Raw genomic sequence first — 27369 nt, 5'->3', positions numbered from 1 at the left:
TCGTCAACATCAATATTATCTCTATCTTATACTTCTTTCTTTCCATCCACGTGTGTGTGTGTGTGTGTGTGTGTGTGTGTGTGTGTGTGTGTGTGTGTGTGTGTGTGTGTGTGTGTGTGTGTGTGTGTGTGTGTTAATTTTTATATCCTTCACGCAATGACCATTATTACTACTTGCAATAAAACTACATCAACTCACGACTACTACTACTACTACTACTACTACTACTACTACTACTATTACTACTATATAAATTTACTACTACTACTGAAGCCATAGTCATCATAGCCACTACCATCACATGCACAACTGACTGACTGACTGGATGAACGCTTGACTGATCGCTGGCCTGAATGAGTTACCTTCCCTAACGACGGAATGTCTAGCTGGCCGAATGCCTGAGTGACTGAGTGTCTGGCTGAATGCCTGAGTGCCTGTTTGAGTTCTTGGCTGCCTTTGAGTGTGTCTGAGTGGCTATCTCTTTGAGTGCCGGGTTCCTGAGGTTTAGAGTGTTGACTGTCTTCCTCCTCACCCCGCAGACCGCCGAGCCGCAGCGTAGATGAGGCCAGAGTGGGATGGGCGTGAGAGTGTCATGGTGGGCCGTGGGTGTGGAGGTGGTGGTGGGCGCCTAGCACCGCCCTCCACCCCGCGCCCAGGCTGCCGTCCGGCCCCCCCACGCCGCGCCCGCCCCCCGCCGCCCGCCCCGCGTGTGCCATGGTGCAGGCCAACGAGGAAGTGATGTGCGACTCTCGCCCCTCCACCAGCGGCTCGGGGCCCTACGTGCACAGCAAGGCGCCGCCCCTCAACACTAGGTGGCCGGGGGGCGCCAGGCCGAAGATCTTCAACCACAGGTCCTTCAGCTCTGGCTCCCGCCCCTCCGTGCTATCCAGGGCGTCGGGGTCCCTGCGCTCCGTGTCCCGGCCGGGCTCCCGCACCGGCTCAGGTCTTGGCTCCCGCGGCTCGCTCCTCTCGGGCTCTGTGGGCACTGCGGAGGAGGTGGGGTCGGGGGTGTCTCGTCTGCGGCGGGAGCTGCCCTCCATCTCGGACATCTGTGGCTACGACGAGGTGCAGGAGCTGTTGAGGGACATCGAGCAGCTGGAGTGCCGCCGCTGGACCTCCGACTGGGACTCCTTCACCATCCAGTCCTCCCACGCGGACCTCGACTTCCCCCACGACCACGACTTCTTCCCGCCGGACCTGGATACCCTCTCCCGCTGCGACTCCCGCCTCTCCTGGGACTCCCACGCCGGCCGCCACCCCGACGAGGAGGACGACGACCCCCACCCCAGCCCCAGCTACTCCCCCGAGCTCCAGCGCCGCCGCCCCACCCCCACCGTCACCCTCGCCTGGGACGACTCGCACCTCAAAACCTCCGTCGGGATATTCAGGCTTCTCTTGGTGGTGAGTCCCCCTCCTCTCTTTATCGGCCCTCGCAACCCGCTCTCCCACCCCCACCCCAAGCAACCCCGCCCCTTACACAGCCTTACACACCCTCACACCTCCTCCCACCCCCACCCCAAGCAGTCCCTCCCCTCACACACCCTCCCCTCCCTTCCACACCCACTACATCCCCTCTCACATCCCCATCCAGCCCCACAACCATCAAAACACGCCCCTTCACTCCCATACCCACAACACCCCCACACAAACAACCCCCAACCCCCCCACTCACCCACACCTATACCCTCATTTCACACCCTGTCTCACCTCAACCCGCACCTCCACTCACGTCACACAACCCCACACACACAACCCCGCCACCAGTCAACCCAACTCCTACCCACACCCACACCCACAACCACACCCGCTTTCATATATAAGAACACAAGAACGTAAGGAGTCTGCGAGAGTCCGGTGTGTACAAGGGAACTCCTGTGAACCTAACCCCACCCAGCACCACTGTCCATGAATTTATCTAATCTATTTCTGAATGTGAATATTGTGTCGGCATTCACAACATGACTGCCAAGCCTGTTCCACTCATCAACCACTCTGTTGGTAAACCTATTTTTGCCTATATCTTTGTTGAATCTGATTTTATCCAGTTTAAACCCATGACTACGTGTCCTACCCGGTTCTCATATCATCAGAACCTTATTATAGCCCTTCATCCATTTATAAACTTCGATCAAATCTCCTCGCACCCTTCGCCTTTCTAGAGAATGCAAGTTTAATTGTTTGTCTTTCCTCATATGGCAAGTTTTTTTTTTTTTTTTTTTTTTTTAATACCCCTGAATCATCTTAATCCTCCTCCTCAGTACCGATGCTAACATTTTTATATCCATTCTATTGTAAGGTGACCAGAACTAAACCGCATAATCGAAATGAGTTCTCTCTAATGCCAAATATAGCTTGAGGATGACTTCGGTATTTCTGTTGCTTACGCTCCTTGAAATGAATCCCAGTACTCTGTTTGCTCGATTTCTAGCTTGAATGCATTGTGCCCTTGGACCAGCGTTGCCAAATTATCGTACTCATCGCATTTCATTTTCGTAGTTGCTGACCGATAACTGTAACAACAAAGAACGAAAAACATCAATATTCAACAGTTTTAGCACCAACTTTGATTTTCTCACGTTACTTGTGTAGGTACGAGAGTTTGAGGCATAAAAATGATAGATACGATATGTGGTTAATACGATAATTTGGACGGAGATCAGAGGTCACTAAGACCCCTAGATCCCTCTTACATCTAGACCTGCTCAAGGGAGTGTCATTTAAGCAGCTGTTATGTGAGGGGTTGTTCCTTCCTACACTCAGAATACTGCACCTCCCGACACTGAACTCCATCTGCCATTTCCCCTGCTTCCCCTGTAGATTTCCCTTCCATCTGGCATATCACTCGACCGCAACGTTGACTCCACCCACTTGCCTCTTGTCCCACTCCACCCAGCACCCAGCACCCTCACATGTCCTGCTCCTACCTCCTCCTCCATACCCCTCCTGCTCCCCCTTCGTGTGTGTGTGTGTGTGTGTGTGTGTGTGTGTGTGTGTGTTTCCTAGGTATGTATATTTTTCAAGGGTGCAGCGAGGTGTGAAAACTAGGAGTAATTATTTTGTTTTTTTGCGTTGAAGCAGCGGAACTTTTGTGCAGTAAAATGTATTGCGACAAACTTTTTAAACAACCTCTCCCCCACCCCCACCCCACCCCCCTTTTTTTTTCCTTCTCGTTCTTTTCTTCCTCCTCTTCGCGTCAGCTCAATCCAAGTCTCATTCGTATATTTTTTTCCGTCCTCTTCCTTCGCCATCTTTCTTTCTCTTTTTTTTTTTTTTGTTTGTTTGTTTCTCAGATATTCCTCTACATTCATTCCTTCACCTCACTGCTCATTCTCTTTTTTTTCCGCTCAACCACCTCCCTTTCATCACATTTCTCCCTCTCCCTCTCATTCATTCGCCATTTTCCTCTTTTCCTTCGTTTCTCTGGTATTTCTCTTCCTCTACATTCCTTCCTTCACCTCTTTTTTTTTCCCTTTCCTTCATTCTCTTCCTTTTCGCTCATCACATTCCTCCCTCTCCCTCTTCTTCTGTCGCCATTTTCCTCTTTTCCTTCGTTTCTCTGGTATTTCTCTTCCTCTACATTCCTTCCTTCACCTCTGTTTTTTTTTTTCCCTTTCCTTCATGCTCTTCCTTTTCGCTCAACCACCTCCCTTTCATCACATTCCTCCCTCTCCCTCTTCTTCTGTCGCTATTTTCCTCTTTTCCTTCGTTTCTCTGGTATTTCTGTTCCTCTACATTCCTTTCTTCACCTCCCAACTTTTCCTTTTCTTTCTTTTCTTCTTTTCCGGTCACTCGTTTCCTCTTCACCTCATTTTTCTCTCTCCTTCATTCGCCATCTTTCCCTTTTCCTTTGTTTCTCGGTATTCCTTTTCCTCTACATTCACTCCTTCACCTCACTACTGTATTTTTTTCTTCTTTCTTTTCTTCGTTTCCAGTCACCCACCTCCTTTTCATTTCATTTTTCTTTATTTCGATTTTCACTGCTTCCCTCCCCTCTACATTTATTCCTTCACTCACTATCTCCCTCTTTATTTATTCTCCCTCTTTCCTTACTCGCTAACAACTCACTCACATTTGTAACTTTCTTCTGACCAACTTTTTCCATCCTTCACCTTTTTTTTCGCTTCTCATTCATTCATTCCCTTCCCTGCACACGTTCAGCATCTTCTATCCTATACCTGTCTTCTCCCTGCACACGTTCAGCATCTTCTATCCTATACCTGTCTTCTCCCTGCACACGTTCAGCATCTTCTATCCTATACCTGTCTTCTCCCTGCACACGTTCAGCATCTTCTGTCCTATACCTGTCTTCTCCCTACACACGTTCAGCATCTTCTGTCCTATACCTGTCTTCTCCCTACACACGTTCAGCATCTTCTGTCCTATACCTGTCTTCTCCCTTCACACGTTCAGCATCTTCTGTCCTATACCTGTCTTCTCCCTACACACGTTCAGCATCTTCTGTCCTATACCTGTCTTCTCCCTACACACGTTCAGCATCTTCTGTCCTATACCTGTCTTCTCCCTACACACGTTCAGCATCTTCTGTCCTATATCTGTCTTCTCCCTACACACGTTCAGCATCTTCTGTCCTATATCTGTCTTCTCCCTACACACGTTCAGCATCTTCTGTCCTATATCTGTCATCTCCCTACACACGTTCAGCATCTTCTGTCCTATACCTGTCTTCTCCCTACACACGTTCAGCATCTTCTGTCCTATACCTGTCTTCTCCCTACACGTTCAGCATCTTCTGTCCTATATCTGTCTTCTCCCTACACACGTTCAGCATCTTCTGTCCTATACCTGTCTTCTCCCTACACACGTTCAGCATCTTCTGTCCTATATCTGTCTTCTCCCTACACACGTTCAGCATCTTCTGTCCTATACCTGTCTTCTCCCTACACACGTTCAGCATCTTCTGTCCTATACCTGTCTTCTCCCTACACACGTTCAGCATCTTCTGTCCTATACCTGTCTTCTCCCTACACACGTTCAGCATCTTCTGTCCTATACCTGTCTTCTCCCTACACACGTTCAGCATCTTCTGTCCTATACCTGTCTTCTCCCTACACACGTTCAGCATCTTCTGTCCTATACCTGTCTTCTCCCTACACACGTTCAGCATCTTCTGTCCTATACCTGTCTTCTCCCTACACACGTTCAGCATCTTCTGTCCTATACCTGTCTTCTCCCTACACACGTTCAGCATCTTCTGTCCTATACCTGTCTTCTCCCTACACACGTTCAGCATCTTCTGTCCTATACCTGTCTTCTCCCTACACACGTTCAGCATCTTCTGTCCTATACCTGTCTTCTCCCTACACACGTTCAGCATCTTCTGTCCTATACCTGTCTTCTCCCTACACACGTTCAGCATCTTCTGTCCTATACCTGTCTTCTCCCTACATACGTTCAGCACCCTTAAGATTTCACTTCAGATTTTGCAGCAATTTTGTCCTGTATTCCGAGATAGTTGGTGTTTTTGCAATCTTCATTCATCATTAAACAAAATAAACTCTCTTTGGAAGAACTACTTTGAATCCTTTACTCATGAGAATTAAAGTAATAATATAGCCACAGGTGGGCCATTTTGTACAATGGGTGGGGCAAAACGGACCTCACATATGGGGCAAAATGGCCCTCGTATGGAAATAATTGATAACATGCCAAAACATACGTTCTGATAGAGAATCACACTTGAAAGATTACTTAACATAAAACTAAAATAATCTAGTTCTTATTCCATTAGAAAATAATTGCTCTTAGGCTCAGTAGCATGAATTCCTATAAACTACTCACAAATGAAAAGTGATATTACCTTCCGGAACATAACGTTCTTATTCCATTACAAAAATAAATGATTTGTGGCTCAGTAGCATGAACACCAGTGAACTCTCATGAAACTACTCACAAGCGAAATTACCTTTCTGAACATAAAAGTTCTTGATGCATTACAAAAATGATTGTTCTTTGGCTCAGTAGCATGAACAACATGAACTCGTAAATGAAAAGTAACTTTACCCTCCTGAACACAAAATTAATATTCATATAAAAGAAACAGAGGACACTTTGTCCTTATCTTTGTTCTGTGAAGTTGTGAGTTAGTTGGCAGCAAAAAATAATTATTATTGTTAAGTGAGCCGTTATGCCCCGAGGCCAATGAAAATGTTAACAACAATCTCCGCGGAACAATGGCGGTGCATAAAAATGTTTCAGTAGTCAGACTCATTCACAGAGTAACACCAAAGAATCATGCAATAACACATGAAATTAGAGTCAGAGTATTCCTACAAACACGATTTTATCAGACCTTTACCAACAGATCAGCTGGTGATGAAATATTCTGGGATTTTTCTCACACAAACAAACAACGGCGTCCAAACTTGCTCCGATGTTACAGCTGACTAATGAGCCGAGGAGTAAGTCCATATCCTTATCAATAGCGGGCAGAAGCTAAAAACACGGAAAACGGGCTGGTCCATATTACCCATCCGTGCCATTTCGCCCCACCTTCCCGTACATGCATTCCTTCACCTCACTACATATTTTCCCTTTCTTATCACGCCCTTCCCCCCAACAGGTAGTATCCGTGATCACCATGACATGCGCCTGTACTGTGGGCACGGCGCGGCTAAGTATCTTCGTGCTGCCCGGTGCCTGGAGACTAAGAGTGGTCGTCTTCACAGCTGTCTTCACCATCCTCACCACCACCATACTCCTCCTCCTCCACCTCTCCTCCCTCGTCCACTCCCTCACCCTGCGATGGGATAAACTGGTTAGTGCTTGTGCGAGTGGCGGTAAGGGGTGTGATTGCTGTGTTTGTTCGTGTTGTTGTGGTAGTTGTAGTAGTAGTAGTAGTAGTAGTGGTAGTAGTAGTAGTGGTAGTAGTAATAGTAGTAGTAGTAGTAGTAGTAGTAGTAGTGGTAGTAGTAATAGTAGTAGTAGTAGTAGTAGTAGTAGTAGTAGTAGTAGTAGTAGTAGTAGTAGTAGTAGTAGTATTTTGATTACTGTTTTAATGAGAAATATTGGTCCTTATGTGAAATATATAAAATGGACACACACACACACACACACACACACACACACACACACACACACACACACACACACACATACCCACAACTACACCCCACCCCCAACCCCCCACGCACACCCCGTCAGCCTCCCGTAACGCACACAGGTGACGGTAATCTACGTGGCGGTGTGCGTGTGTTACCTGGTGTCGGCGTCGCTGCTGCTGCACCTGCTCCACCTGTACCACACCACCTACCCCTGGATACCCGCGTGGACCAAGCAGCAGCTCCTCACCACCTCGGTCAGTCACGCAACGACCCCATTACCTTGTTCACCCGCTTCCTTGTAACCCTTCGCCTCCTCCTCCTCTTTATCCTCCTCCTGGCGCCTTGTAACCCTTCCCCTCCTCCTCCTCCTCTTTATCCTCCTCCTGGCGTCTTGTAACCCTTCCCCTCCTCCTCCTCCTCTTTGTCCTCCTCCTGGCGTCTTGTAACCCTTCCCCTCCTCCTCCTCCTCTTTGTTCTCCTCCTGGCGCCTTGTCCCCTTCGTGTGTCCTTGTACTCCTACTCGTCCTCTTCCTCGTCCTCCTCCTCCTCCTCCTCCTCCTCTTCCTCCTCCTCCTCCTCTTCCTGTTTCATCGTTCTCGTCGTCGTCCTCCTCCTCCTCCTCCTCCTCCTCCTCTTCTTCCTGTTTCATCGTCCTCGTCGTCGTCCTTCTCCTCCTCCTCCTCCTCCTCCTCCTCCTCTTCATGTTTCATCGTCCACGTCGTCGTCCTTCTCCTCCTCCTCCTCCTCCTCCTCCTCCTCCTCCTCCTCCTCATTCACCTTAATAAGACAAGTATATTTAGTAATCTGTAGTGTTGAATGATGACAATAGTAATAACAACAACAACAATAATAATAATAATAATAATAATAATAATAATAATAATAATAATAATAATAATAATAATAACTAGACATAAATAAGTAATCGCACAACTTTAGACTTCATCAGTAGCGGCAAAACAACACGAACACAAGGCGAAACAATAACAATAATAATAATAATAATAATAATAGTAATAATAGTGACACCACATACATATACGCACAAACCACCAAGAACAACAACAACAAGTAAAACATAAAGTACGACAATCACGTCACCCCGTACAACGCCTGCGGGGAGGGCGGAGTATCGCATGGGATGGTCGCCAATTCGTACGCACTCCAGTCCAGGGTCGGTATTCCCAGACGCATTCCAAAGGTCAAATGAGAGATAAATTGGATTCTCACATTTGTTTTCTTAGGTTCATGGTACAGAAGGGTCAAACTACCACCAGGGCCATTAAACTACCCCTGGAAATGCCCAAAACTCCCAGGAAACCCTTGTCAAATATGTGTGCCGGGGCGCCGAAGGGTTGGAAAATATGGTCCCAGAGTTCAATATGGGCGTCGGGATATAGGCCGTTGTTATGACTCCCGACCTCGGCTGCCTTGTCTTATCTTCATTAGTGTTTCTTGTGGTCCAGTTGAATCCTTAAGAACTGCTTGGTTTTCTTTTGCTTCTCCTCCTCCTCCTCCTGCTCTTCTTAATTTATGTTAATGATATCGATGATGGGCTCACTTGCAAAGTATCAAAATTTGCTGATGACACAAAAATTGCTAGTAAAGTAACTGCGACACTCGACGAAGAAGCTTTACAATCAGATCTAGATCGACTTGCACGTTGGGCCAATCAATGGCAAATGAAATTTAACGTTGACAAATGTAAAGTGTTGCACATCGGAAAAAATAACAATCGCGTTCGGTACGTAATGAATGGCAAACAACTTTCTGCAGTAAGTAAAGAAAAGGATCTTGGAATCACTATATCAAGCGATTTAAAGCCCGGTCAGCATTGTTCAGAGGTAGTTAAAACTGCAAACAAATTGGTTAGCTTCATCGGACGAGTCTTTAATAATAAATCGGAAAAAGTAATATTAAAACTGTATAATTCGTTGGTTCGACCCCGTCTAGAGTACTGTGTACAGTTTTGGTCTCCCTATTACAGAAAAGACATAGAAAAGTTGGAACGAGTTCAACGAAGAGTAACAAAGATGATTCCTAGGTTGATAAATTTATCATATGAACAAAGGCTTAAAGAAGTAAATCTATTCAGCCTATCAAAACGAAGAATGCGAGGCGATCTAATAGAAGTGTTTAAAATGTTTAAAGGATTCAGTGATATTAATGCGGAAGATTACTTTACAATTGATCGATCAAATAGAACAAGAAGAAGAAAAAGAAGACAAGTATTTTGAATCCAACCAGCATCTAAAATATTACTCATTGTCGTAATAACGTTAAGTTCTTTCGAATACTGGTGTCCTTGTCCGCTTTTATCGCCCTGTTAGTGGTAGCAGTAATGGTAGTTCTTTCCTCTTTCCTACATAAATTCCATGGAGTTTTTCCACGCTGCATGGTTCTTTTTCCTTTCCTGCCAGCTTTGGCTGGAGGGATGGGGGGAGAGGAGGAGCCTTCGCCTTTGCTGTCCTTCATCTTCCACCTTTGATTAAATAGTTAGTGTAGCTTGTCACAAACAGCCTCGTAAGGACCAGCAGGTCTGCTGTTGTTTGTTCTTCCTTTGTGTTTCTTTGTGTTCCTCCTCCTCCTCCTCCTCCTCCGGTTCCTGCTTCGCGTCTTCCTCTTCCTGCTTTGTCTCCTTGTACTCTTACTCTTCCTCCTGCTTCGTATCTTTTCCGTATATTTTTCTTCTTTTTCTCCTCCTCCTCCTCCTCCTACTACTACTACTACTACTACTACTACTACTACTACTACTTCGCGTCTTCCTCTTCCTACTTCGTCTCTCGTACTTTTACTCTTCCTCCTCGGGGTTTTTTTCTCACTCTTGTTATAAATCTTGTGTTTGTGTCGCCGTCTCCATTCCTTGTTTGCAGGAGTACTATGTCTGCTATTTGTTCTGTGATGTTTTCTTGTGTTTTGTGCATAAATACATATTTGTCACCTATTTGTGTTTCGGTCACTTTATAAAGAGGTGTTCTAGGGTTTCTTCCTCTGTTTTACTAGTTATTGCATTCCAAGAGGGTTCGCTCCTACAGCAACTTCGATTACGTTTTTGACACATTCTTAAACGTATCAGGGCCTCCGGTGAATTACACACACACACACACACACACACACACACACACACACGGGGAGGGGGAGACGAAACAGCATCTCAGAAATCCATACTCAGAAAAGGTTATTATTTTGAGTAAGCGAAAATTAAGCACATGTGAATTATTTCAATTGCATGAAGATTAAACACATTCGCCTGCTTGAAAAGCCCCTCGTGAAGTTGTTTAGATTTCCATGGTCTGTTTTGATGATGCTAGCGATAGTTCTACCCGGCTTCTGCCTCTGGAACGGGAGGAAACACTCATGAAAGCCCGGTTCGCCTGTTTGAAAAGCCCCTCGTGCAGTTGTTTAGATTTCCATGGTCTGTTCTGATGATGCTAGCGATAGTTCTACCCGGCTTCTGCCTCTGGAACGGGAGGAAACACTCACTCACCAATCTCTTGTCCTTCTACAATAAAGTATTTGAGGCGGTAGACAGAGATGAAAACTATGAGGTAATCTATCTTGATTTTAGTAAAGCGTTTGACAAAGTTCCTCACCAACGACTGTTGCTTAAATTACAGGCTCACGGAGTAGAGGGTAAAGTTTTGAACTGAATCAAGGCGTGGCTTAGCAATAGAAAGCAAAGAATGCAAACCAATGGTAAAAGATCTGACTGGGGATGTGTTACGAGTGGGGTCCCACAAGGTTCGGTATTAGGTCCACTTTTGTTCATTATTTATATCAATGACTTAGATACAGGAATTAGTAGTGATGTCAGTAAGTTTGCAGATGATACCAATATCAGTAGAGTAATTGAGTCGGATCAGGACGCTAGTATTCTCCAGGATGAAGATAAATGGCAGATGGAGTTCAATGTAGGGAAGTGCAGTATTCAGAGTGTAGGTAGGAACAACCCCTCTCATAGCTATTGCTTAAATGACACTCTCTTAAGCAGGTCTGGGTGCGAGAGGGATTTAGGGGTCTTAGTGAGCTCTGATCTCCGTCCAAGGGCACAATGCATTAAAGCTATAGAAATCGAGCAAACAGGGTAGTGGGATTTATTTCAAGGAGCGTAAGCAACAGAAGCGCCGAAGTCTTCCTCAAACTATATTTAGCATTAGTTAGACCTCATCTTGACTATGCAGTTCAGTTCTGGTCACCTTACTATAGAATGGATATCAAAATGTTAGAATCGGTGCAAAGGAGGATGACTAAGATGATTCAGGGGTTGAGAAACTTGCCATACGAGGAAAGACTCAAACAGTTAAACTTGCATTCTCTAGAAAGGCGAAGGGTGCGTGGAGACATGATCGAGGTTTATAAATGGATGAAGGGCTTTAATAAGGGGGATATTCATAAGGTGTACACACAACCAACGCACCAGGTGGAAGGACCGCTGCGAGGCGTGGGCTGCCGCTGCGCATTGCCTCGTGTGGCATGGGTGATAACTGTATTGGTGCGTACGAATTGGCGAACACCTGCAAACACACTCACATCAGTTGAAGTCTGAAGTTGTGCCGGTTAGGGTCAGAGCCCGGGCCGCGGCAGTGTTCCTAATTACCTCGAGGCGTCACGAGTTTGATGTCGATACCAAATGGGTGAGGCGAGAAAGTGGGGCAAAATAGCCGTCCCCTTCCCCCAACCCTGCCAAGGGAGCAGGGCCGGGGCTGGGAGGGCGTGAGAGGGGATGAAAAAATGAAGATATGCTGCAATAATGCTGATTAACGGTATATTTTTTTGTCAGAGGATAGGTAATTTAAGTATTTAATTTTTTCAATGTGTATGATACTTTTACTCATCGTGTGCATCAAATTAATGGGTCAGTGGCATAGCTGCGGGGAACTAGGAGGGGGCAAGACCCCCTGGAGAAAGATTGAGTTTCCTCATGGGTCCCCACACGGAGTTCTGAGAAAAAATAGTGTAATTGGCAGAATAGATAACTGTGTACAGACACTTGGCCCCACCACAGACTCTTTCGTCCCCAAAGGCCCCCTCCTATGCAGACCCCTGGCCACACCACTGTGCTGGGGACGGTAATGTTGACAGAGGGTACGATAGCGTTCTCAGTGGGCACGAGGGTATTATTATATAGTGGGGATCATTGTCACTAGTGGGCGCGATAGTGGTGCCAGTGGACACGATCAAGGTGTGTGTACAGGTCCGCCAGCCAGCTCGGGTCTCGGGTTCAAGGGACGGCACCGTAATGGTTCTCAGGGAAGGTACAGCATGACGAATCCCATAAAATAGTTTGACGGGTAGCAGACAATAATTTTACATTTTTACCATTACCTATGTCTATGTATATATTCATTAGTTTCTGCAATAATGTTATTCTTACAATGCCTTCCATATTAACACACTATTACTTATTTGAAAGCCAATGTATGATGCCGTCGCGTGGCCCGAGATACAAGCTGACTGGATGCCGCCTCGCACGCCTTGGGCACGGTGATAGGTTTAGTGTGCTGTGCGGGTGCGGGGATCGCGCTGCTGGCCACGGTAGTCTTTTCAGGGCGGAGGTGTGGGGTCAAGGTAGACTGATTTTTCTGATCTTTTTTAATATTAGGTATGTATGAGTGTGATGATGATGATGATGTGTGTAGTGAGATGGTGACTTATCGGTGTTATCATGTGTCCGTCAGATGTGTCCTTTGCGGCCGTCAGGGTAAGTGGTACACACGCTCATGCTCGCTTCCCCTACAACACCACTTTTTTGGACGAGGCCAACCACCACCAACCACTTTTTTGGGTTGGTGGCCCGGTTGATGTGTTTTGTTTGTCCCAAGTGTATATGTATGTATGTGTGTCCTCGTGTGTGTGTGCGGGTGGGTGTGTCCCCTGTACCCCTTTTTGGCAGTTTTTGTGTAGGTGCAGTAACGTGTGTGCGCGGGTGTTGCAGCTGTGTGGCTGTGCATGCGGGGTGGTGTCCCTGGTGCTGGCGGTGATCTCGGGGTGTGGCTGGCCGCGCTACGGCCGGGTGCTCAGCGAAGGCTCCACCACGGACACCACGTCCTCCCACCACCTCCACACGCTCCACCACATTAACCCCCACGCGCTGGCGGGGCCCGTGGCCGGCACGATGGCCACCCGGGGGCCGCGGCAGGGCTCAGGCACTTCGCTGGGTACGGGCGGCGGGGCGGGGCAGCAGGGCCCGCACGCCACCACCGCCTTCACGCCGGACAGCCTCAACGACCCCCAGCCGGGCCCCTCCAAAGCCCTGCCGCACAACCACACGCCGGCCCGCCCCCAGGCCCTGCACGGCCTCACGCACCAACACGGGGTGTAGCGGTGGGGTCTGCGTGTGCGTGTGCGTGCGTGTGTGCATGTGTGTGTGCAGCGTGGCGGAGACCCGGGGGCCGCCGCCCGGCCATATGCACGTTGCCCTGTGATAGCGGCCGAGGCCCCTGAGGGAGAACGTTGCTTGTTGTTTTTCCAAGTTTTTAGATGAACTTTGAGACTGGAGATGTTATCGCCCTTTTGAATGAATCTTGATACAGAGAACTTTAACCTGTGTACATAGCTAGACGACTAGTTTTTTAGGATACTGTTTTTATTATTCCTAGGCCATAATGCTTCATTTTTTACTAGTTGACTCCATTTCTTCCATGCAAATATTTAGAGCATTGAGTGCTGCCATCTTGTGACTTGGACTGCACGGTGTGTTGCTGTGTCGGCCAGCCTGGAAGCAAGACATATCCCCCTCACCCCCACCCACCACCACCACCACCATAACCACCACATCCCACCCTCCACCCACATCACCCCTCATCACCCCTCCAGCCTTCATCCACACTCGTCACGTTTGTACTCACACTTTTGTATTGTATTGTTGTTGGATTCGCGGTTCACGATACGTTGGTTGGGTTGTGGCCGCGCGAACTTCGGGAAACTGACTGACTGGGGTGCCGCGGGGACGGTTCTGGAGACCCTGGCGGACCGAGGAGCCTGGGGACACCCGCAGGAAAAACAGACACCTTGTGGACACGCCTTTGCCCCAGAGAGAAAGAGGGATAGAAAGAGTAGGGAGAGGGGGAGCAGCTTACAGATATTTTCACCGCAATAGAAAAGAAAAAAAAAAAAAGGTAACTTGTACGCATTCATATGCAAACACTTTTGACGTGCTTTGTAATATCAGAAAACAAATATAGTTAGAAAAACCAACGCGAGCGCCGAGCAGCGAGCGAGAATACGAAGAATGAAAGGATCGAGAAAGAAATAAGAGAAAGAAAACAGGTTGCCAGTTGACTCTTTAAAAGTTGGAGAATCGATGAATAAGGAGAGGAAAAGGCGGAGGTAATCCCGGGAGCGGCGGAAGAGAATGGCAAGATAGCGAAAGGAAATATGTGGATTATTTTCTTGAATACGAAGTGGAGGAGGAGAAGGAGGAGAGTAAAAGGAAAGAGGAGGAGGATAAGAAAGGGATGAATGAGGAGGAGAAAAGAAAGAATGAGGAGGAGAATAAGGAAGGGATAAAGAAGAAGAATGAGGAGGAGGAGGAGGAGAAGAAAGATGAATAAGGAAAGGATAAAGAAGAATGAGGAGGAGGATAAGGAGGGGATAAAGAAGGAGAAGAAGGAGGAGGAGGATAAGGAAGGGATAAAGGAGAAGAAGGAGGAGGAGAAAAAAAGGGAGGAATAGGAGGGGAGAGAAAGGCGGTATCGAAGTATCTTATGAAGGGGAAGGGGTATGAAGGAATACTCGGGGCGGGGCGGGGTTTCCATAAGCCCCGCGTACCGGTGTTTGCGGGGCTGTCTGCTGGGGCGGGGTGCCGGAAGGGGAGAGTCGGGGAAGGGGCCACACCACCCCCACCACCACCACTACCACCACCGCCTCTATACCTCCACAGCCACCACCGCCACCTCTCGCTACACAGAGTCGCCATCTTGTAGAAGGGACGGTCGTCAGTGTATATCCACATTGCCAAATAGTACTTATATATGGAGGGAAAAAAACTACTCAGAGAAGTTATATTTGAACTGAGATTTGAAAATGAACTGTTGTCAAAGATTGATAATAATTCGTTTTCATTTCTCAGTCCAATTTTCTAGAGATTTTTCTTCCATCCACGAGCACTTGACGGAATACTGTGTGCACGTTGGCGAACATGTTGTAGGACTAAAATCTAGTACACTTTACTAAGACGTCTGCTAAAAATTTATACACTGATGTCATCCCTTAATCAGCGGATACTTCAGATACTGACGTAGTGTTCAAATTAGTCAGTCCCTCCCTTCCCTTGCCATGTGAAGTGTACAACTCATCATTCCCCGCCTACGAGCACGCCACGCCCCTCTACAACAGGCCGCATGTGATTGGTGGATATTGGGGAGGTTAAATCACATTGAGGATTGCTGAGATGGCATGATTTTTTTTTTCATCTATTTCTTGCGAAGCTACTTTGAAAATAGTGTGAGCCTCCCCATACGAGACACTTTGCGGTGAGTGGCGGCAGCTACGAAAATGGTGGCTGACTATCTCGACCTGTTCCCCCTCACGAGACACTTTTTAGCTGCCACAGATAATATTCCTGCAGTGTCACTTTGGGTTCCGTGAAGGATGCAAATGTTCGTTCTTTTACTACAGAGAGAGTAAAGTAATTTGTGGTGGCTACGACAGTTCGTGGCTCGTGTGCAGTTTTCCGAACAAACGGGTATCTACTATTTCTGGCCACTTTTAGCAGCAGCCACCAGCTACTGAAGGAGTGTCCTGTGTGCGGGGTCTTGCAACACTAACACCACCACTACTACCGACCTCTGCCACCAACACTGTCCATGTATGTACACAGCCGCCCGCCAGCCAGACAAACAGTAAACAGTGCGGTTCTCTCATCTCGTCGGGTTGTCCTTCTCCCGTCCATCGTCACGCCAAGCACGACATATCCAGACGCCCGCCTAGCATAGTCTCGCCCAGTGCACAAACAAGATAGAAAATGGAAGTCTGAGTAAGATATTTTGCTGACGGATTGCCTGACTATGCGTGTGTTCGTTAAAGTATCGTATGTAAGTGTAAATGCTAGTTCGTTGTAAGGTTTCGTAGAAAACTTCAAAGCACGGCGATATTTCCTACTCGGTGTTAAATAGTTGAATATCGTTCAAGTAGTGAAACGTAGAAAAAGAATCCCGAGTACGATAGCTTTCGTGTTGGAGGCTCTGGAAATCTACGTACAATTACCTTCACATTTCAGATACTCGTGATAGTTTCCACACTACAGAAGAAAAAAAAACGTAGGCTTCATGCAACAGTCACTCCTCAGAAAAACTACGCACGACAGTTTTGAATGTGCGACACTATTCATCTGAGAGCAACGCCATCTGCTGGTGAGCGTGGCGGGCGGTGGTGTGGCCTTCACCCGGCGGGGAAGCAGGCAACCGGTAGTTATTATTCATTCACTCATTTGAGACTTTTCCAAGAAGTATATTAGTGTTTTGACAGCGAAAAAAATAAAGCTTATAAAAAGAAAATATGATGAAGATACAAAAAGAAAACTAATGACAACACAAGGCAGCCGACAACAGTATATATATATAGCAAATACGATATTTGATTTTGTTTGCGTTTGTAAATTGATTGATTTCCAGACGAATTTATTAATATGGAGGTGAATCCATTCGTTCGTTCGTCCGTGCATATGTATTTATTTTTCCCCTCTCGAGTAGGGTTAGTTTATAATGTATAGATGGCAAAAAATAATACTAATAATACTAATAATAATACAAGTAGGTGATTAAGAATGCAAAGATGTGTAGCGTCTAGGTAAGCAGCCGAGGCACCGTTCACCCTAAGTGTATAATAAACAAACAATTATTATTATCATCATCGTTATCGTCATTCACAGCAGCAGCAGCAGCAGCAGCGCCACCACCAATGTGTCTGTCGTTGATTCGCGCATTGTTCATAATTATATAAATGTATATCCGAGGTGGGTGTTCGTCTGTATGCTTATTTTTATTTTTAATGACTCGTTTATTAAGATTGTTTTATTTGCGTCGCTAAGGGAATCAGCAATTTTTGTATTCACAATCGCACCACTGTCATCGATGTGGTAATGAGGAAATTTTAATCGGACATTGTTGCCAAAACCCTTACATGAAAGGGGCAGTACAGCCAAACAAAAAAAGAAGTAGAAAAGGTAATATATTTAATCTTGAAAATTGATGGGCTTCCTAAGGCAAAACTAATGAAACTGCATTTTTGAACTAAGAATATTTATTTTTTGGCGAAGATAAGAAAATATCAATATTGCCAAAGAATATAGTTAAGAAAAGGCTAAATGGTATTGCTAGCAAGCAGAATGTAACGTAAGAGATAACAAAGAAACTTAGGTATGTACCTTAACCTTTTCTTGATTTACTTTGTCGGAGGTGAAGAAGGGACTGACTCGCAACAAAGACAAGAGTTCCTGTGATGTATTTTTGGAAATATAACGTATTTTTGGCTCGTTTGGATTCGGAAAGTTTGGGATCAGCGTTCCATCTCTCAATTCTCCGGAACCAGGGTCACGGAAAACATAGTTACGTCTTTCATTTCTTAACTTTTCCAAACTTTACTTTTCACCTTACTTTTCAATAATCTCCTCTCCTTCTCTCCCTTATATCTTTCCTTTACTTTCCGTCCTTTCTCCCTCTCTTCCTACCACCACCACCACCTCTACCCTTTCCCTACCCTTCACTCCCCCTGCCCAGCCCCCCATCCTTCCACCCCACCCTCTCCCCATGTTGAAAAATGGTGCTTCGCTTAGGAAAACGCATAGTCTTGTGTACACCCGATCCTCATTCTCCTTGGACTGTCTCTTTTTTTTAATAAATAATGCGCTCCGTTCGTTCATCTCGTACGGTTAAGAATAATTATTGTATATATTCCGGGGTCTATTAATTGTTAGCGGAGTTACGTGAATATTAATACATAAATGAATAATTATTATACATATATTAATAAAAAAAAAGACGTGAATGTTTAACGCTTCAGGCATTTACACAGCAAGAATCGTTTATCAAGGAAACACGACATCCCAGATTTGTTGTTTCTTTCTCTTTTTATTAACAAATATGTATACATACATATATATATTTTTCAAGTTATACAAATTGTTGGAGTTATTTAAATTGCTTGCTATTGTAAAGATGTAAAAAAAATTACTATGATTCGTCCCAAAGACTCTGACAAAAGCAACGCTCACAATATGGCAACAGCTTCGTCACGTCGTTCCTTCAGGCTACGTTACGATACGTTCTCTTGATATAGCTTCGTCACGTCGTTCCTTTAGGCTACGTTACGATACGTTCTCTTGATATAGCTTCGTCACGTCGTTCCTTTAGGCTACGTTACGACGCGTTCTCCTGATATAGCTTTGTCACGTCGTTCCTTTAAGCCGCGGTTACACTAGTCACTGCTACCCCTGGGCTGGGCACCCAGCCCAGCCATAACCGCCCAGCCCAGGGTAAATTTGAGTGGACGCGCTGGATCGTTGTTCTCCCAGTGGTATGGCTGGACGCACCGTCAGGCGCAACAGAGTTATTGAGATACTGTAGTAAAACACACAGCTAAAATTAAATTATCCTATATAATAAAATATATACATATTATATTATTATATAATGAAATTATTAGTTTTTCTGTATAATTAATGATCACTAACGGCACACAAATTAATAAAACACAGCACCTTCACACTCGCTTGACTCGTGCTTTGTTTACATCTGGACTTGGCCTTGGCGGAAGAGCGCAGGCGGCTGGACTGGGCAGGCTTCTGTGTGACCACTCGCCTTGTAAACCAGGCCTAAGGCTGGCTTCCAGCCCAGGCAAAATCGTCCAGCCCAGGGGTAACAGTGACTAGTGTAACCGTAGCTTTAGGCTACGTTACGACGCGTTCTCTTGATTTAGCCTAAGTCTATATATACCAAGTCAAGTCACTCTGCTTCAAAACTGCGACCGGTACGCGCAGGGGGCGGTTTTGGGGCGGAGCAGCGGGATGACGTCACTTGGAGCTAAAAAAAAAAAAAATACCCGCCAGTTCAGGGGTGACTAAAGTTGGGGCCGTATGTGCACTCTGGATGTGCATTCTCGCCTTCTTTCACAGCGCGTTCAGGCAAGCCACCGACGAAAAAATGCTTTTTTATTGTGCTATTGCGTGATTGTAATTTCACGGCGGCGGTGTGGGGTGTGAGGGAGGGCGTGTTGAAGTGATTGATTTAAATTAGTCCGCCTTTCCTCGTTTTCTCTAAATCCTTGTTTCTACATTCTCTAGTTTGCCTCCAAGCAACGTCACGCATAAACCACGCCTCGGCCGTGTCTCCTCCCACAAACCTGCGTATGACTTGACTTGGTATATATAGATTTAGGATATAGCTTCGTCGTGTCGTTCCTTTAGGCTACGTTATGACGCGTTCTCTTGATATAGCTTCGTCGTGTCGTTCCTTTAGGCTACGTTACGATGCGTTCTCTTGATATAGCTTTGTCACGTTGTTCCTTTTGGCTACGTTACGATGCGTTCTCCTGATATATCTTCGTCAAGTTGTTCCTTTAGACTACGTTACGACGCGTTCTCTTTATATATCTTCGTCACGTTGTTCCTGTAGGCTACGTTACGACGCGTTCTCTTAATATAGCTTCGTCTTTTCGTTCCTTTAGGCTACGTTATGACGCGTTCTCTTGATATAGCTTCGTCACGTTGTTCCTTTTGGCTACGTTACGATGCGTTCTCTTGATATAGCTTCGTCACGTCGTTCCTTTAGGCTACGCTACGAGGCGTTCTCTTAATATAGCTTGGTCTTTTCGTTCCTTTAGGCTACGTTACGACGCGTTCTATTGATATAGCTTCGTCATGTCGTTCCTTTAGGCTACGTTACGACGCGTTCTCTTGATATAGCTTCGTCATGTCGTTCCTTTAGGCTACGTTATGACGCGTTCTCTTGATATAGCTTCGTCATGTCGTTCCTTTAGGCTACGTTATGACGCGTTCTCTTGATATAGCTTCGTCGTGTCGTTCCTTTAGGCTACGTTACGACGCGTTCTCCTGATATAGCTTCATCATATCGTTCCTTTAGGCTACGTTATGACGCGTTCTCCTGATATAGCTTCGTCACGTCGTTCCTTTAGGCTACGTTATGACGCGTTCTCCTGATATAGCTTCGTCGTGTCGTTCCTTTAGGCTACGTTACGACGCGTTCTCCTGATATAGCTTCATCATATCGTTCCTTTAGGCTACGTTATGACGCGTTCTCCTGATATAGCTTCGTCGTGTCGTTCCTTTATAGGCTACGTTATGACGCGTTCTCCTGATATAGCTTCGTCACGTCGTTCCTTTAGGCTACGTTACCAGGCGTTCTCTTCATATAGTTTCATCCATGAGGTGTAATACTGCGATCAACTATTCATTCAGTCATCAACACCTGCAAATGACGGATAATTATCGAAAAGTTTATAACGCGGCTGTTTACTTCCTATAATGAGCTTAGGGGAAAAGGAACGAAGCTGTTGGCAGAGTTTGGGCATTGCTTTGGACAGAGTGGCTGGGGCGGACTATGCTATTATACTATATGACCTTTATCACTCCCTACCTAGCGTGCATCGCCCCCTTCCTCGCGGGCTGAAGGGAAACCACATGCTATCTTTATTTGTCTGTCATTATTAGCATTATCATTATTCTTATTATTGTCATCATTATTTTTTATTATGGTAATTTTTATAGTTTTGTTGCCCTTATAATCCTGTTCGCCGTTAAAGAAGTGCAAGGTATTCATTTTTTTCTTACAGATTGAGAAAAATGCAAATAACAAGAGGAAATGGTAAAAGAGGAGAGAGAGAGAGAGAGAGAGAGAGAGAGAGAGAGAGAGAGAGAGAGAGAGAGAGAGAGAGAGAGTTTATGTTCCGTAGGCATCCACCGTGCTATGTGTTGGTCAGGTTTTGTGTTATTTGTTTTTGTTGTTAATTTGCTACCTTCGTTCCCTTCACAGTAGAGTGCATCTTCGGCATGTGTAGAGGCAACCACCAGTGCTATTAATGATTAAATCGAACAAATGCACTGGCTAAATTATACAAAATAAGTCGGACATTTTTCTATTTATACATGAAGATTTATTCTGCGAAGCAACATAATTTACATTTCTTTATATATATTTTCCCTAAAATCAAACTCGTTTCATTTCGCTAGAAACTAAAGTATTTGTTATTCTTACTGCTATTTGTTTTTCGTGTTTCTTATAGAGAAGTAAATGATAAAAATAGTAATGATAATGATGATAATGAGAATGAGAATATACTGATAAGCAGAGATATTTAAGATGAGTAAAAGGTGTGGAAAGAATATGAAAAAATGTTATGCCTTATTATCAATTGTTCCTGTTGTCGTTTCCATTATTATTTATCGATTTATATTATCATTATTATTATTATTATTATTATTATTATTATTATTATTATTATCTTTTTTTATTATTACGATTATCATTATCACTGAATTACGCTATTATTATTATTACTATTATTATTATCATTGTTATTATTATTATTATTATTATTATTATTATTATTATTATTATTATTATTATTATTATTATTGTTATTATTGTTATTATTACCCTCATCATCGTCATTTTTCTCGTTGTCGGTCCCGAGGCGGCCAGGCAGGAAGGGAGGAAATTGATCGATATTACTATTAACTGTTGGTGTTTGTGTACATCATGTGTTTATTTGTTTGTTTGTTTGTCTGAAGGGAACCGGGGGAGAGGGATTCATGTGTACCAATAATGATGAATTAATTATAGTCTGTGTCGCCGAAACACACACACACACACACACACACACACACACACACACACACACACACACACACACACACACACACACACACACACACACACACACACACACACACACACACACACACACACACACACACACAACAAATTCACTTATACACACAAACAAACAGCACACACAACAAACGGATACAAACTCGCACTTATATTGATCAGAAATTATTATGCAAACTTTTAACTGTTTTCCATTATCATTATATTGTCATCTTTATCGCCTGAGGGTCGGATATTATCGTTCATCCGAGGTACGAGTACGATACCTACTTCTTCGCGGCGTTCACTGGGGAAAGCTATCGTACGTTCCATGCTGTCTCGCTATCGCCGAAGATACAAATTGAAACCAATGCCAAAGACTCGTATGCCAAATTGTCTTCATCTTGTTTCGCATAACATGATAAAATAGTAACTTCGCGAAAACTGCAAGGAGCGAGGATGCCATAATTGTTTTTTTCTTGTCGCAGTCTATTCCAATCCGTTCCAGCGACTGCGACAAAGACTGAGCTCAAAGAATGGCAGCAGTTCCGTCACGGCGTTCCTTGGCGTTCGTGTAAGCTATGTCACAACGCGTTCTCTTTATATTCTTTCACCCACAAGGGAAAACTGTAATTACTTTTTCTCATCAGCACGTTATAATGGATTGATGACTGCCAGAGAATCGATAACGCAGCTGCACACTTCCTGCCGTCACGAGAGAGGCGTTAGAAGTAAAGGAACGGAGCTGTTGCCGTCGCCTGAGCACCGTTTTAGACAGCCTCGCCGGGACGGACGTACAGTCGCAGCAGCTGGGTAACATTTTAACACGATATAACTATTTTGTCTTACTAAGTTGCGCGCATACGTAGAGAGGCCCGAGAGAGAGCGAGAGAGAGTTTCCTACTAGTCGTTTTTAGTTGTTAAGGATCTGCATGTCAGGTGTCAAAGGAAGTTTTTCAGCCCCTTATATAAGGTAGACTTTTTAGGTAACATCAGGGAATACGTTAGTCCGGTAAGGAATAAAAAAATAACAAGTAAATAAAGTAAGAACGATATTTTTTTCTCAGACCGAAGCACAAAGAGAGGCATAATGTGTAGCGGCGGGAAGCGCTCCGCCACGCTGCCTAAGTAGTTCTTGGTTTTAGCCCATTCATCGTTTTCCTTGAAGCTTTGTACATACATTGCTCACTTTTTTAATTTTACCATTTTTTAAAACTTTATCATTATTCTAAAAGCTCTCACACCCGCGTTCATAAGCGTAAAAGTAAGCCGAAAGCAGTGTATGGAGCACTCATCTCTACAAGACGCTGGTGGGCGGTCTTCCTAAAAAATATAGCCTTTGGTAGCCGTCATGGTTCGTGTCACGTGTAATTGTAATGAGTTAGAGTAAGGTTTTTAATGGGTCGTCCCGAATATTACTGGGATTTTTTCCTTCAGCTTTGTTTAAGTTCCGTGCCTGTGACTTTGTATATAAAAACGATAAAATGTTTGAATATAAAACGCAATTCCTTCCGTTGCTAAATTATTGAAGAGTTATAATTTGCAATCAATATGGAGGCGACTTCAGCTCAATGTTTCCCATCGTTAAGTCCTGAGGTCGCCCATCCAGGTCTTATAGAGATTAGTGGAAGGGAGAGAGAGTCTGTGTTTATGTCCCGAAAGAAAGTTTAGCCATACTACATCATGACGTCAGGTTTGTTAAGATTGTACATTTGACTCACTCTACGCCACCACCCCCACAACCCCCCACCCCCAACCCCCTGCCAAAACTTATTATACAAACCAATATAGTTCTTCCCGTCATGTCTTCTCGCCCAGTTTGTATGGAAAGTTTTCATCAATGATATCAATTATTTTATATTTTTCTATAACATATAAGTGATATTTGTGCATGTTTTCTATCTAGGTTGTGAGTGACCATTATTACTGCTGTATTCTCCCCTTGACTGTTGTGATACATTCCTTACCAGCCCAACAGACAGAAACCCCGATACAACGCCCTCCCAAACCCCTTCCCAGAACACCAACACCCTCAACCCCGCCCACTTACCTCACCCCATACCATCCCCCAACCCCACCTCACCCCCTGAACCCCCACCCACAACACGTTTTGTAATATACTTTTTGTACTTAAGTTGCCATATATACTGTAACACTGAACGCACACACCGAGAGTACAACACTCCACGGACCGTCTCCAGCTTGGGACGGGGAAAAAATGTGAAAGAGAAAATATTAATAGTAATGGAAAAATGAATAAATAAACGTTTTGATCCTTTTTCTTCTGTCGAATGGCGAGGCAGTTTTAACCTTTACTGTTGAGTCCACGCGCTGGTTGGTCGGCGTGGACGTCACGAGACCCAGTCGCCTCCTGCAAGACAGTAGGCACCCGCGCCCCATCTTATGGTCACCAACGTCTGTAAAAACAAATGCATTCTCTCCCCAACTACTGCCATGTACACAGTAAGCTTCTTGGTCGTCAGTTTTGGTGTACAGTAAGGTGGTGAACGTAGCAACAATTTAATGTATCAGTCAACTTGCGTATTGAAAAAGAAGTAAGCCGTATCGAAAATACTGCAAATTCTGTATCGGTGTCAGAAATGTTTACTTCATTCTGTTGATCAAAAGAAAAAGACTAATGGTAACTCAGATATGCAATTGTTTTCTTTTATTTATTTGTTTCCAAAAAAGAAGTAGAAAAAAGGTCATCATCATCAAGAAACTTAGAGACAATGAATTGACCTTTAGAGGTCATGTTATTCTTTATTTCATCAAACCAGAATAAAGGTCAATCGATTGTGACATTCTCACCCACAAAGAAGACTCTGCATGTTTGTGTTTGTTTATTTGTTCGTGTGTCTTGCGCAGTACATTATTATATTTGTCCTGCGGCAAACTGAATCCTCTACATGCCATTTAGTAAAGATGAGAATAATAATAAGATCATCATCAACAACAACAACAACAACAATAATAACAATAATAATAATAATAATAATAATAATAATAATAATAATAATAATAATAATAATGGAATATCCCAAAGACACGAGGGGACAAAAAAATGTTGGTGACTAGGATTAGCGCGGGTGCCCTATGGATGCAAGATGACGGGCGAGGTCCTTTTATTGTTACACGCGACAGAGTCTATGAATTGTTACTGCTCCTACAAGCTTTATCAACCTATTCACTGTGTTGAGAGGTGACCACTCCTGCAGGGCTGGCCTGGGCTGGGCTGGGGGTCCCTTTACCCTTATGCCTCGCCCACGCAGCCCTTGCACGAAAGAGAGATCGGCCAGTTTCCATTTCGGTACCACCCACCAAAATTAAGTAAAAGATAAATAAATTTATAAAAATGTTGCATCTGTACTAATTATGGAATCCTAAAAAAGAGTTTTGCTTGAGGTTTAGTAGAAATGTGTTTATAGCAAGTGCTGAAGGTAGTTCCCACAGTTAAAGTATATCAAGTCTGCCCTTGCGCAGGGAGGCGGAGCTTGGTAGTGACGATGTCCCAGTGTGGCTCCAGTCTGTGTTCAAAATAACAGGGATCGGAATAAGGAAGAACTTGTAGCCTATATGTGAATGAAACCCATCAAATGTAGGAAAGTATCAAATACTAACGACGCCCCTATAATATTATATCGGTGCAGCCACTTTATCTGCAGGTTTCATTGGACCCAACATTGGAAGGCAGCGCAACGTCATTCGTGACACGAACGAGATTTTGGCGAGACTTAGCAGACTTCATGTGCTTAGACTTTGGTAGTGTCGTAGTGAAGGCGTGTTAGGTTAGGGTAGCGCGTATTTGCCGAGTGGCAGGCTGGCCCTTCCCTCACCTGGAGTGTGCAGCCACCATCAGCAGTGTCCCGGCGCCCAAATCATCCATTATACCTCGTCTCAGTGACTCTGTTAAACAAAAATTCATCATAGAGCAACGGCTGCCTTGGCGTGTCCTGACACACCATTCCTTTAAACTATAGCACAAAACGTTCTCTTGGCATTTTTCCTCGTAGGGGAAAAATAATGCAAAACTACGTATAGATTGCGTTAAAATTGACTGATGATTACAGAAAAATCCGTGACGCAGTTGCCCCCTTCATGGTATCACATGTGCACTGTTTTTGACAGACTCACTGGGACTAGCTACGTATAGTAGGTTCAGCAGGGACTTGCTCCACATCGCTACGATGGTGGTATGTAAAAACATATGTTTTTATGTTGTTTAGGTTACAAAAATAATCTAATTGTAAAAAAATATATAATTATACAAATATTTATTACAGTAGGCCCAAAGCGTGTAATCCAATACAATAAAACACTTCAAAGAATGGGATTTAAAGCTATATCTAATAATATGGGGGTTTTATGTTTTTTAAGAAAATTATACAACGAATGCACTTTGAAGTTAGGCATCGCACAAGAATTATAAAGTTAGTTTTCTTGTCCTGTAAACACACCGTCACACACAAAATTAACAGCTGTCCAAGGCTTCTTCACCTCTCGAAGAGAACTCAGGGGCGCCGCTCTACATCCTCCATTTAGAGTTTCATATCAAGGGGAGAAAAAAGGTACCGTGCCCTTGAACTCTCTTTGTTGGGCGGGCCTTGGGCGGGTGCTGGGCGGCGTTGGCGGCGGCGGCAGCATGTGTCCTCGTCGCCCACCGTGAGTTCTTTGTGTTCTTCTCTTCCTGTCCTGCCAGAGGCTCCCCGTGTCCTCAAGTCTGTCCGACCATATATATATTTTTTTGTGAACGTCCCGACCCTTGACACGCAACGCGCCCATGTACACTCAGGGACGAGGGAAAAGAGGAAACTATATCTTATCCTTTCTGGCTCGAGATGGTGTGTGCAGGTGTGTGCTCGCGGAATGAAGAAACAATGGATAAGGAAAAGACGTCATCCCTTGTCTTCGAGTGTACTTGTGTTTTGCGCACGTCTGGGGTGACTTACTGGCTGCAGCTTGGCGCCCACACCACAGCGTTCAGTCCTCAGGGCAAACGTTGTGGCCAGGTTAGTTTTGGAGCCGTGCCGCGCTGCAGCCAACACGCTATATCACAGCAGAGACATGTGTTTTTAATCAGAATTGACACTGAGTTTTGTGGTTCCGTCACGTTGGCCAAGAGAGGTTTGTTTGTACACACCACAGCAACAGCACCACCACCACCACTCGTTGTGTACCGCGGTGGTGGTGGTGGTGATGCTGGTGATTTGAACGTTTCCAACACCCCTCACCCCCACCACCACCACCACATAGTGTGTTTGTCAGCCGTGCTCAAGTCAAGACTTCTCTACATTTCCCTAATACATTGTGATTACTTTGTTTTCTATATGACCAATATGGATAAGTTTTAATAAACAACAGTAATAAAATGTGGGTTGTGCAGCCCTTAGACTATGCCCTTTCTTCTTCTGACCTTGAACGCGTGACACCTGAGAACGCTGCAGCAAATGGACTACTGGCACGGCCTTGACTACATTTTTAGC

General features: G+C 44.8%; 1 protein-coding gene across 1 annotated transcript in view; it reads left to right on the top strand.

Moving 5' to 3' along the window:
• Nucleotides 1–13598, top strand: part of LOC127005192 (uncharacterized) — a 43440-nt gene extending 29842 nt beyond the window's left edge. Inside the window, exons 2-5 of the mRNA XM_050873885.1 lie at nt 540–1401; nt 6581–6775; nt 7181–7315; nt 12997–13598. Of these exons, the coding sequence (XP_050729842.1) occupies nt 715–1401; nt 6581–6775; nt 7181–7315; nt 12997–13383 (1404 nt within the window). The 5' untranslated portion in view covers nt 540–714 and the 3' untranslated portion in view covers nt 13384–13598. The remainder of the gene's footprint in view (nt 1–539; nt 1402–6580; nt 6776–7180; nt 7316–12996) is intronic.
• Nucleotides 13599–27369: the final 13771 nt, after the last annotated feature.

Source organism: Eriocheir sinensis, chromosome 29 (assembly GCF_024679095.1).
Source record: "Eriocheir sinensis breed Jianghai 21 chromosome 29, ASM2467909v1, whole genome shotgun sequence".
Lineage (NCBI taxonomy): Eukaryota > Metazoa > Arthropoda > Malacostraca > Decapoda > Varunidae > Eriocheir > Eriocheir sinensis.
The sequence above is the reverse complement of the archived record's forward strand: the minus strand, read 5'-3'. Positions and strand labels throughout refer to the sequence as shown.